The 12,855-nt window shown below is 36.4% G+C and overlaps 1 protein-coding gene across 3 annotated transcripts in view; it reads right to left on the bottom strand.

The window, feature by feature from the left end:
• Window positions 1–212: 212 nt before the first annotated feature.
• The window catches only part of LOC103701594 (AP-1 complex subunit gamma-2-like), a 37,767-nt gene continuing 25,124 nt past the window's right edge, over window positions 213–12,855 (bottom strand). For all 3 annotated transcript variants that reach the window (XM_008783716.4, XM_017841472.4, XM_088716137.1), the window contains 10 exons: window positions 11,355–11,477; window positions 11,170–11,265; window positions 8,304–8,431; window positions 7,565–7,669; window positions 7,176–7,459; window positions 6,156–6,266; window positions 5,984–6,064; window positions 5,731–5,906; window positions 2,505–2,609; window positions 213–499 (listed from right to left, as the gene is read on the bottom strand). In XM_008783716.4, the coding sequence (XP_008781938.2) occupies window positions 404–499; window positions 2,505–2,609; window positions 5,731–5,906; window positions 5,984–6,064; window positions 6,156–6,266; window positions 7,176–7,459; window positions 7,565–7,669; window positions 8,304–8,431; window positions 11,170–11,265; window positions 11,355–11,477 (1,305 nt within the window). In that variant the 3' untranslated portion in view covers window positions 213–403. The remainder of the gene's footprint in view (window positions 500–2,504; window positions 2,610–5,730; window positions 5,907–5,983; window positions 6,065–6,155; window positions 6,267–7,175; window positions 7,460–7,564; window positions 7,670–8,303; window positions 8,432–11,169; window positions 11,266–11,354; window positions 11,478–12,855) is intronic.

Raw genomic sequence — 12,855 nt, forward strand, 5'->3', positions numbered from 1 at the left:
GCCCAAATTTCTCATAGAGAAGGACTTACGGCGCCTAAATTTCTGAGAGAAAAGGAAGTGAAAAAATTCAGGTACATAACTACATATCCAAGTATAAATTGAACATTTCATCCGTACAACCACTTCTTCCCTCCCCAGGAAAATGAATCAGAATCAGTTCTGCGACCCTATAAAGGAACCGCAAGGTGTACACCAACCGGAATCGTAGTTCGTACCAGAACTTGCCAATGCTGTATTAATGCCAATTTCTATACATTATATGTGAACAATCAAAAATGCCTGGATTGTCTAAAGATAATCTAAAGCAAGAAAAAAAAAATGAAAAAAAAAGAAGAAAACCCTCCATGAAATAGAAAATAAAAGAAAAAAATCTAGCACAACTCTTAGGCACCAAACGGCGGGCTCATAAACCAGGAGGAAAATTGTTGATCTGTCCTTGTTCCGTCTTATCCTCGTTATTCACTTTGTAGACCATCCTTATACGCATGGCAAGGGGTTTCTGAAACAGCAGAAAATGCACCAATAACTCTCAAGTGACTGTAGCTTATTACATATATATGAAGGCAAAAACTAAACAAGGATATATTCAGGTTAACAGTCGAGTAATAACAAAAAATGCTTTGCGAACAAAATTCTATCTAAAATGTTCCAGGTAATAACTGTTATAGCAGAGGAGACAAACGTAATAAGTTGAGATAAATTTTGAAGAGGTCCGAGAGAATTGGATGTAAACACGAGTCTACAGTGACTTGTAAACCCAAAACAAGCGCCTTACAGAAATATCCACCATGAATTAATTATATTGTAGTGAAGTGCTCAAAAGTTTTTTTTTTTGCAACTTCATCGCAAGGTGCAAAATGAAAATGTTTTGATAGTTAAATTACTCAAAGCAGAGTCCCACTGCTCCCTGAATTCCTAGCCAATCCGCTGCTTGATGCCTTAACAAAATGCTGAACTAAAGCAGTACGATGCCTCTACAATGACGCTGGCATCCAGGATAAGCCACACCTGCTGCACAGCCAGCAGATTGGCTGGCCGAAAGGACTCTACCCATGAATGAGTTAAAAATTGATTTATCTCTTTCTATGACAGCTAAAGGAGTGGATTGTACTTTCTTTATAGTTTAATCTGCAGTGTTCACCTCCCCTCTACCAAAAACTGAAAAAAGCCTAGGCTGCCTCTTGAGCATGGTGTGGAGTCAGCCCACATTTATTAGAATCCAGTTACCCATCATGTACCAGTTAACTGTGTAACGCAACAAGCTGCATCACCTTTACCCCAATATTGACAAGGTTAATTCATCTGCTTACCTGATAGCCTCCTAATCTGCAAGAAATTCAGGAGCTTTGCTATCAACACCACCTAGATTCCAGGATACTCAAACAGCATAGCTTACAAAGCCCTAACCATCACTACCCTGCTACTACCGTCAGTCCGGTAAAGTCACCATCAGAATTGCTTTTGTATGTGTAGGGGGTTCCAACCAAATCCAGATCAACACTGATATCGACACATGAATGCATGTACACGAACACTAATGGATGCATCCACCCACATCCACATGCACAAAAGCCCACATTCATGCACACTATGGTTGTGAATAAGGCCTCAGCAGCCAGTCCAGCTCTGATCAGTACTTGGTGCCCTGATGTAGTCCATGCTCTCAAATTCCTATAATTCCTTAGCTATCAGATATCACCATGTACTCAAGTGCCAAGAGTTGGACAGAATTTTGCATTGTTCATATCCATAATCGAAAATAATACCATCTTTTAATGAATTTTCACTTCTGAGAGCAGACAAAATGGCCTCTCGGCAATTTCCAACAGCCAGACAATGCTTCAATTCATCAAGTAATAAAAAGTGAATATACAGGCGTTCCATCTATTTTGAATGACAGAGGAATACATAAATGTACAGATCTCCAGCAATCCCACATATTAAGCATGCACAGCAGATAAATGCTGCACCACAAGGCATCCAGTTCTCCAAAATTACCGATAATCTAATAGTGTTGGTGAAGTCAACTTGACAATAATATCACACATTTCATATATAATCACTTGATTTTAAACTTGACTGATGCATTTAACTACAAACTCACGTGAAATTTTAAGTTTGAATAAACTTAACAATTCACAAACTTTGGGATTTTGATTTTATTCCATTTACAATAGAATGGGGAAAAGACATTTATTAGCATATGGAGAATTTGTTTAATTATTAACGTTCTCAAGTTTGTTATTCCTTGAATTTTTCTACATGTCGCTCACATCTCTTCTTTCCTATTTTTCTCTAGGTCCAATTGCCAAATCATCTGATGCCCCTTCCCTTGTCCTTATTATGGTCCTAATGCTGACTTTGAAGCTAAACTTGACTGTTTAAGGATGATCAAGCATATAAATAAACTGTATATGTAAGCAAACAAAAATGTTGGAATATCCTGGAGATAACAGTGTCCCAACAAACATATGAAAGATGTATGGAAATTTCAACTTATATACCTGCCCCTGCTGGCTATTAGTGACACTAAGCGTTTGCATAATTGTCCCATTGCCACTGGCTGGAAGAGTACTGCTGCTAGCTGGGTCTAAATGCAACTGGATGAACTGTGAAAAACAGATATTTTAAGCATCATAGGTGAAATGTCTTATTCTCTCCAAGTAAAACTTGCAAACTACAAGAGAAAAAAATTGAGAACTTGAATATCTTATCCTACGGGCCCATCCACATCCAAGAATCTGTTAGCACATTTTTTGTTGGGAGCTTAAACAAAAAAGTCCAACTGGAACTTAAATTAATATCCATGAAAGAAATGCAATTTATATACATTAATAACACACCATTCACAGGCATATACAAAAGTAACAAAACATATGACCAAATGTTGTTAGTTCTGTTGGGTAATGCATGACAATCACAGAATTCAAATGGTCATCCATATTCATACGAAAACATGAAAACATAGCTAAATCTTCAGGAACATTGTGCAATTGGTAATCCTCAATGCATTTTAAAACTGCAGCTTCAGATGTTAGTACCAATAACTTTTTATATTCCACAAAGGGCATTACTTGCTATACAATAATCTACTGCAATCATCATCATCATCACCCAACCCTTTTCCTGTCAAATAGTAGTTGACTATAGAACAGAACTCAAAATTTAAAACGCTCTATGGAAGGATTCAGCAGATATTACAACTGGATATCAACCTGACATTAGCCCTCTAAAACTGATGCTGAAATCATGGGAAGGCATATATGGGCAAGAGGGGAACTGCCAGGAAATCTATATGGCCAGTTGGCGAGCAAAGAAATTTCCATTTCACAGTTTAACCTCATTCAAACAAGAAGCAACCATATACTGGTCCCATTATTCATAAAGATCTTCTGTTACACGTAAAGATGAGGGCAACAATAAGGTTGAGGACCTTGAGGTCATTCAAATACTTGAACAGTATCTGCACATGATCATGATGGAAACAAAGAACTAACGACTTAGGAAGCAAGCATAACCATGCACCCTTGGCCTCAAACAATATAGACACCAAAGAGGGTTACATGAGATTTTTTACAGTTATTCTGCCTGCAACACAACACCATATGGAATGCATGGATAAATTCAAAAAAATTTATAGATGAAGCTAACCTTGTATTATTTATGTTTGACTTTAAACTCAAAATGAATATGAAGATATACAAAGTGATAACTAGGATCTTCTTAAAACAGTTTTATATAGTGATGTATATCTATTTCATGTAAAGTTTGCAATCTCAATACCAGGCCACATACTAATACCATGTTGGTATAGTGTTGGTACACCCGGTATGGGTTGGTTCGGTGTGCCGACACTCAATATGTCCCCCGTACTGAGCATTGCTTTGGTATCGATACAGCGTCAATATGCCCGATACAGGGTGATACACAATGATACTACAAACCTTTATTTCATATATATGTTTGCCTGTCCGTCTACCATATATGACTGAGAAATTTGAATTGATGCTTCCAACTGAGATGAGAAAAGAAGCCAAAGAAAAGGCAAAGTAGGAGGGATGGAGGTTGCTCATCTCCCCATCCAAATATTTACTACCTTATAAGCAGATTACATGTCCTTCACATGAAGGTAACTCAAGACTCCAACTAACCCACCAACATAACATTCCAATAGCATATACCTTCCATATATGGGATATGTCACAGATATCATGGTTATGCATCCACAAACCCTTTAGTGGTTATTAACCAGTTAATCAGAGATCGTATGAAGGTGGTGCCAATTAAAACTTGAAGGATTAATGACATTATAATTTATAAACATAATAACAATCAAAGGCATGAGAAAGAAGATAGGCATAACAAGCCCATATAGGTGATTTTCGCCTACATGTAGTGTGAACTATACACCTCTCTGTGCATCCCACTAACAGAACCATGTAGAACTCACTATAATTGGGAACATGTGCAGTTCATGATTGTAGATGAATATGCATATATTTATCATAGATCAAAATCAAAAATTCACTATTACAACGACCATATCATCGATCATCCCTCTATCCAAGTTCAGCCATTGGGCAGGCATAGGAGAACAACAAAGTGAAAATTTCTGCCCTATGTCAATATGGAATAAAGATGAAGGCTTGATCGTATTCATCATAGTGATCTCAATTCAACAAAAGGTAGGGAAAAACAGAATCAAATAATACTTGCCCATAATTTGAATATCTCATAGATCAAGGCGATGGATGATCGTAGCAAAAGGTTAAGGTTATGATTTTTCAACATCAAGGAAGCCATTTTTTATGGTCAAAGTGACAAGGAAACTGCCTCAGCATCTCATAATCCAAATGATTAACCTTGTCTTAGAAATTAGAACAGTTATCTGGAGAATGGAGAAAGAAACAGACACCCTCTGGTTGTGCAACATTAGTCTTTACTTGTCCATCAGTCTTCAACCAATGCTGTCCCTATAAAGAAAATTACTTGCTAAACAAATAACATAATAAGATTATCAATCCATTAAAGTAAGTTGCATGCTTCTAATAAGTAGACAAGACTTTTCACGACATGTTTGGAATAAAGTACTTGCATCAAGGTTCTTTCACAAAGTATATGACCAATAATTCTCTAGAAGGGTTTCAAGAACAGTAATTCTCTAGATGGGTTTCAGGAACAGTAATCCTCTAGATGGGTTTCCCTAGGCTTGGACGGCATGTACTTGCATCAAGATTCTTTCACAAAGTATATGACCAGTAATTCTTTAGAACCGCATAGATTGTAAGAAGAAAAAGAAGAAGAAGAAGAAGCCTCCCAGACAACATGAATAACCATTACCTGCTTGCCTTATACAAGGAAAGAAATCAGCACACAGAAAACAGTAACCTACATGTGCACTGGGGTTACCACATATGTCAGAATAAGCAAACAACAGTAGTTGCACATGAGGAACTAATTTGATTTTTTTTTCCCATAATAGTGCTATTGTAACACAATTTGCATTCTTCAGCCTACCATCCATGGAGGCATAGAAACTCCACAGTACAGTAGATAACTTGTTTTTATAGCAAAAACCAGTTAAGTATATAATATGCCTAAAATATAACTAGCATATCATCTCATGACAAGATATAGCTTTTTTTTTGTGGGGGGTGGGTGGGGGTGGGGCGCTAATAAGAAACTAATGATGCTTTGGGAAAAAGGTTCAGCTAGTACACGTTACAATACCTTTGGAACAGCTGCTTGAAAAATGAAATCTGTGTAAGTATTAGATGACAAATTTGTAAATGTAGCCTGGATCACTGTATCTTGTGGTTTTCCACGCTGCTTTGTGAAGCTGAATGAAATCTTCAAGGTGCTACTCTCAAAAGCCGTGATAGATGGATAAATTGGATCCTTGTCACCTGTTTATAGCAAAATAATGTAACTATACTGTTTATTACTCTGCCATGTTAAAAACATTAGCACCAAAAGACCTTACCTGGAAGAGATGAATTTGATGGTAAGCCATCCAAAAAATCCATTACTGAAGCAGGAGCAGTTTTAAGCTCTCCTGCATTCCCTACAATAATGTCCAGGAATGATATTTGAGAATTTAAGAATAAGATGTAGATCAAAGAGACAACAATCTCCTCAGTACAACTAGTAGTTACCTTGGTTGGAGGAAATAATGTTAGGTACTGATACATCAGTTGGTGCAGAAGGTGATCCAATTGATAAAAGATCCATCAGAATATCTGTACCTGCACCCCCCCCTGATGGAGCTACACCGTGACATACAACAGAAAACAAGCATATTGATATGGCTCCAATTTGATAATATTCCAATTATCAAGAATCAAATTCAAAAGTTAGCAGACAACGATTAAAGAGCACAAGATTCTACATGTATAGGTGAAATAATGACATGCAGTTTAAATTGACATATACAACAGCAGTTTGTTCTTTCTACCTCTGTTTATAGATACTATAGATGAAATATTGACCTCAAGTTTAAAATTTCAAGAAATATGTGTGTATAATGTTATTTTAAACTGCAGGTCATTACTTCACCTCTATTATCTCTAAACAAAAGGAGAAAGAACAAAGATTTTCAAAAGCCACTATTGTAAACATCCATTTCATGATGATGGATTTATAAACCTTCACTCTGAAGACTTTTTTATCATATCATCAAATAACAATTACTTCCATGCCTCCAATAGCAACTTAGCAAGCAAGGGTCATTCATCTCCATCATCACTCAATCCATAAGATACTGTCATTTCAACCCAATCTTGATAATAAAATGAAAGCTTCTTTACCACTTCCTTCATTAGGTAATTCAGACAATGAGGACAAAAATAAGGTTGGCTTTAAAGGGTGTTCTCTGTGTCCTAGAAGTTCATCCTTGGGGTAGAGGCAGTTCTGCACAAGTGACAGTATCAAAGCCCTGGTCCAAGCCCATGTTCAGCTTCTCAAATCACTCATGTAGCTATTTAGCATTCAAACTAGAATTCCAGAATATAGCGGAAACTTTAGCCTAGACATTAATTACTACGCATCACAATGCAACATAGGTGTAATAGAAGAACAGTTGAGTAAATGCACAGAGAAAAATCAAATGACCACATACATCAGTTAAATCAATTGGCAGGAAAAAAGATTATCAAAAAGGAAAAAAGTAATAAAACCTGATGATGATGGACTCATCAAATCACCACCCAACAGGTCATGCAGAAAATCAGTAGTAGATGAAGTAGAAGCTGGCACATCATCTGAACTTAAATCAAGTAGATCCACCAGGGGAGCTGGTGGTGGTTTGGCTACACCATTTGGAAGCTTCAGTGAGGCCCCTGGAGATCCAGAGGTTGGTCGGCTAGATTTATCTGCTGAAAGGGTTGCTTGTGAAGAGCCCACTCTCTTTCCAATAAAAGCTGACTCATCCAGAACAGGCATCCTTTCAACTAAAGAAGATCTACATATGCCCATGACACTCAAAAGTAAATATTATAAACCCAAACACAACTTTCAAGAATTATAGTTATTCTAAACTGACAGCAACTATGAACCAGTTACTCACTTAATATTCCGATGTCTTTGGATGATCGAGTTGAATTCAATTGATCTTTGCTGTAACTCTAGTTCAACATTTCCTTTATGCTGCATAACTATCTCTCTTATCCTCCTGATCAGATAAAAACAGTAATGAATCAACAGCAACAACGACGATGACGATGATGATATTATGTAAGCACAGCATATAAAAGTAGAAAATATCCTGATTCAAGCAAAAAACTAATGTTCAGATAAAGAAGATAAATCATAACCATAACATTCCAACCTTTTACCACCTACTTGGTGTGGATTATTTCCCAAAAAGCAGCATAAGCGAATTATTTTTTAGAACAACACTAAGACATGTCAAGACTGGAAAAAATTCGGATAAGCCAACAAAGAAGATTCGCCAACCTAAAATGACGCAGATCTTAGATTTAAAACTAATTGCATCCCTAGCACATATGCATCCATATTCATAAACATATATACAAATTAGAAGGTTGAAAAAAAAGAAGCAAAAGACAAGAATAACTGCGTTGAAGTTTTTGTTATGAAACACCCTATCAAGGACAATGCAAGTTTAGATGTGAACCGTAATTAACATGTAGCTTTCAGAACATTCTGTTAAACTAATCAGATACATTAGAATGGTGCTAATTAAAGACGATCAAGTGCACAGAAATGCAGGTCAAACTTATGAAAGTGAAACTGATAAAAAGCACCAAAGCAATTTTATGTAATTAAACAAGTTAAAAACATACTCCGAGGTGGGAGGAAAACGTGAGGAGAGCTTCAAAAGAGCAACCAAGGACATTGCTCGAGTTGTGATGTCTGAAGAATTACATTTCAAGGCAACCTCTACAGCATCCACAGCATCAGATTCTGTTACCTGCAACAGAGATTTCTGCCTGTCATGCAAGTGTCAGCACTTAACAGAGCAAAGGCATGTCTCAAAAGGGATATAACATTCAACCGCTTTTAGGAGTGCAAGATGTCATAAGTAGAATATTTAAATGATCATGAGATCTCAGCACGGAAAGACTGAAGATGATGACAGGAAAAATTCTGATTAATAGGTTTGAAATTATGGACACAAACTAGAACCAAGAAGAGAACAAAAAGGAGACCATGTCCAAGAATAATGTGTCTGAGTTTAAAGTGGGATAGAATAAAATCATGAGAGAAAGTATCGAACGGAGCGCATTAGAACTTCAAAACTAACTTAGCTAATATAACATCAGAATGTTCCACAGTCTTGGAGAAAATAAAGGTAAGCAAAAAGAAAAAAGACTTTGTCTGAAAGGTAAGGTCCAAACCATTAAGAAAAAGGCTATAGCATCAAAGACTTTGAAAGAACATTATAAGAGAAAAAAAGTAATAGCAAGGATGCAAAAAAGCATGTCAAATCACATATTCATCTTGTTATGGTCGATATATGGATTGGCTCAGAAACAAGTTAAACAATAACAATCAAATATTAGCTAAATGCAGGAGAGAGAAGATATAAATAAACTCAGATGCATGAATATGATGATAAGTACACATACATCTACATAAAAGCATACGTGCGTGCCTATATGCATGTATGCATGCATATAAGGTTCTTATTAAGCCTCTCAATTGTAAGGCACAAATTCATAACCTTATTCCACATCCTAATACAAATCTCCATCAAGCATAACTGAAAAGAGCCAACCAACACAAAGACGACCAATAAAACAGACAATCATTCCCCAAGTGCATTAGAATGATAATATTTTAGAAAAAGATGGTGATATTGAAAAAAAGTCAATATTTTTCTTTGAGAACCAAACTATTAGATGATAATGTCATTCTAAAAAAAATTAAATCAGTAAATGTAAGAGCAGGGATTAAACCCAAATTATATTTCAATAACAATATTAGAGAATAAGCAGCCAGATCAATCAGCCCAACATATATCTAAAAGATCAAAAGGTAATTGATCAGGCCAGAAAATTTTTCTACATCTCATGTACCACTTTGTGCTCTCCATGAAAGTTTTAAGTTATCCTTGATTCCACGTTCATCCTTCTTCAAATTGAGATGATTTGACATATCTTGTTATATCAGTGAATGCAATTCAGGGCAAACGGGTTCAAAATCCCTAGTGAATGAATTATGCATCCTTTAGGTTTAAGGACATACATGTAAACAACATCAATTTGTTTTCACTCATGATGTTGAGTATTCTATGGTATTAGACTGATACTGGTTGATACAATGATGTCAAAAATCAAAATATATAAATCTTGAAAAATATGATAGCGATGACTCCATGATACAACATGTGGTATGTAATGCTGTACAAGTAATACAACAGTGAACTTAATGGGGGATGGTGACTAAACGAGATGCTGTGATTCTTGAAAATTTTAAGGAGTCAACAAATTTGGATGGAGATAGTCAAACTGTTTGGCTGCGAATCCAACCTGTAGACAAAATCTAGATTTCGCAAGTTTTAAGATTACAACAACAACAACCAAGGTTTAAAATCCCAAGAAAAGGGGCCATGGAATGGGGCATGCTGCCCTCCCGTCCTGTCCCAACACTTCCACTGGGGGATGTCCCAGGGCATGCCAATTGGGATGCTGAAATCCTGGTGGAGTGTCTTGCGAGATGCCAGGAACGGGTATCATTCCAAGGGTTGGGACGGACGATTTGAAACCGCGACAACAATAAAAACAATGATGCAATATGATGTGACAAATTCAATTGATTGATTGAGAAAGAAGGGGAAAAAAGAAAACAAATTAATGTGAATTAGTGAAGATGGAACCTAACAAATCAAGCAGATTAAAGAATGAAAAAAGTTCTATAAGTAAGCAAAGTTGAACAGAATTGTTCACAAGGCTCGCTTTTTTAATTTGGACAAAACGCTAATTAATATTAGATCTCATGGAGATAAAGGGGCAATACTACATGGAAAATCCTAATTAAAGGATAATTCCTTGTTATTCATAGAAATACCCTTGATTCTCCAAATCATTTAGCAAAGTGAGTCAATTTGACAAAATATTTGAACTCAAAAATCAATTTTACATTTGCTCACTTCCATGAGAAGATCAACAAACTAAAAGCACTTCTTCCCGCTATTGTGATCATCACAGCATCAAAACTTAGATCAAGACAGGGACTATGTTTTCTAATAATTGACTTGGCACAGGTACATATAATCACCATTCCAACAATGCATCAAATTTAAGACATGGCAGATTTTTTAAGTTAGGTTGCAAATTGAAAGGTTAAAACAATATGTTAGGAATAACAAAAAATTAGTTTAAATTTCCAAAAAAATTACTTGAACTTTCAAAAGACAGCCTAGGTTAACAATGCATACCTTAAAAATCACACACAAACACACACATATCCCTTTGAAGCTGCCAGTTTAACTTGTAACGCCAGCATAGCCAAATAATGGTTCTAGAACACAAAGCATTATTGACAGCCTTACTTTTAACAATATTATGTCTTTTCTTATTAGAAAATGTATTATGTTAAATTAATATAAGAAAAGCTAGGTTAGAAAATAAATCTAATAGTGTAAGGGCGCACTCACTGTCACTGGTAGGTTAGAAAATAAATCTAATAGTGTAAGAGTGCACTCACTGTCATTGGTTCCTCCATTTCCAGCACTCCAACATTATTGACCAGCATCTCGCCATATTCACCAATGCACCATACTGTTACTCGCACTAAAGTCTCCTGCACAATGAAGTTAGGTGACTAGTAAGCAAGGCAAACACAACATAGCAAGTACCCTTAGCATCAGCACTGAAAGTAGCCTTTTGTACCTGTTCGTTTGAAGTTTGGAATGCCTTGTATAATGACCTTACAGAGTATCCTTGAAGGTCAGGTGCATTGCTTATCATGACTATTAGGGCATGCCACACATCATCTTTTACATAGTTCCCAGCCTGAAAAAAAGTAATCAGACATATTATCTTTTATAAAAACGGAAAAGAGAAGAGAGTTAGGATCTCCAGAATTAGATGAACTAGTCGCTAAATGAGATCTTAAGATCTTTTGAGATTTATCAACTAAGCAACCAGTGGTGGCAGCACGTACTAGCAGAATTCCATTGGTGAGTAAATGATGCCAGAGTGGCCAACAATGAAACAGAAATTCCTGAATACAAGTTGTAGACATTTAAAAAGTTGCACCTGTGGAGACACTTACATACCAAACTTGATGATGGATATAGGGTTGTCAAATTAATGCCCCAAAATTGTGACTGCAATTCCGCATGCATTAGCAGCAAGTGTCCTTAGCAATATGGGAGAATCCGTAAAGTAGAACACATGAATCCGTAATTGCAAATACACAAACTTCTAGGATAGGTACACTTAGTTGCACGAGACATGAGCTAAGAAACATGACCGATAAGGCCATCTCAAGGATCCTACATCTACAAGGAATAATAACCACTGAGAACAGAATGTAATTCCAGGGATCTATGTTATCCAGTCAGGGCTGGAACCATATTCAAAATCAATATTCATATACAAGTCAAGAAATCAATTTTTGTTAATAAAGAACTGTAAATTCAGATGCGACAAAAACAACAGGGAAGAAGAAAGTAGGTAAACTCCATAAATGGTAACTTGCAATAAAGGTGTTTAGTTTCAAAAATGTATCCACAAATATAGAACCAAGATATGCCGTACCAGACCAAACCGAGTGGTACGGGATGTACCATACCATACCGGTACGGATGGCATACCGACACTCGGTACGCCAAAAAAATTCGTACTGTGCTGTACTGACACTATGTTAATGTGGCACCGGTACGGGGTCCAGTACCAAGACGGCGAACTTTGTATGGAACAATCTACTGCCCATGAGTTTGGGATGCATCTTTTGTCATCTGAAAACGGATAATAGTGCTCCATCTACTGGCATGTTTTTTAGACAATTGACAATGAATGCTATAATTAGTGCAGCTAGTAAGTGGTGAGATCCACTAAGTAAACAAAAAATAACAATATATTAGTTGCACCCTGCAATATGACACGGCTAATATTTCATAGCATAACAATTCAAATTAGCAACAAAGACATTGCTTGATAATTCAAAGCAACCACCTCCTCTCAAATGCATAAAAAAGAGTTAATTGTGCGTTAATATTTCATTCTGTTATTACTTTCGGGTCAATCTGTTTACTACATTGAAAATCTATATAACTGCATATATGCAACATCTTGCATGGATGAATGCATGGGTTATGAAGTCCCAAATCTTAAGCAGGTTATTGACAACAACTGAATGAAGATTAGGCTTGCTTGCCATCAACAA

The sequence above is a fragment of the Phoenix dactylifera genome, chromosome 2, assembly GCF_051530095.1.
Source record: "Phoenix dactylifera cultivar Ajwa chromosome 2, Ajwa_hap1_PhDact_Kaust_v1.1, whole genome shotgun sequence".
In the NCBI taxonomy this organism is placed as follows: domain Eukaryota; kingdom Viridiplantae; phylum Streptophyta; class Magnoliopsida; order Arecales; family Arecaceae; genus Phoenix; species Phoenix dactylifera.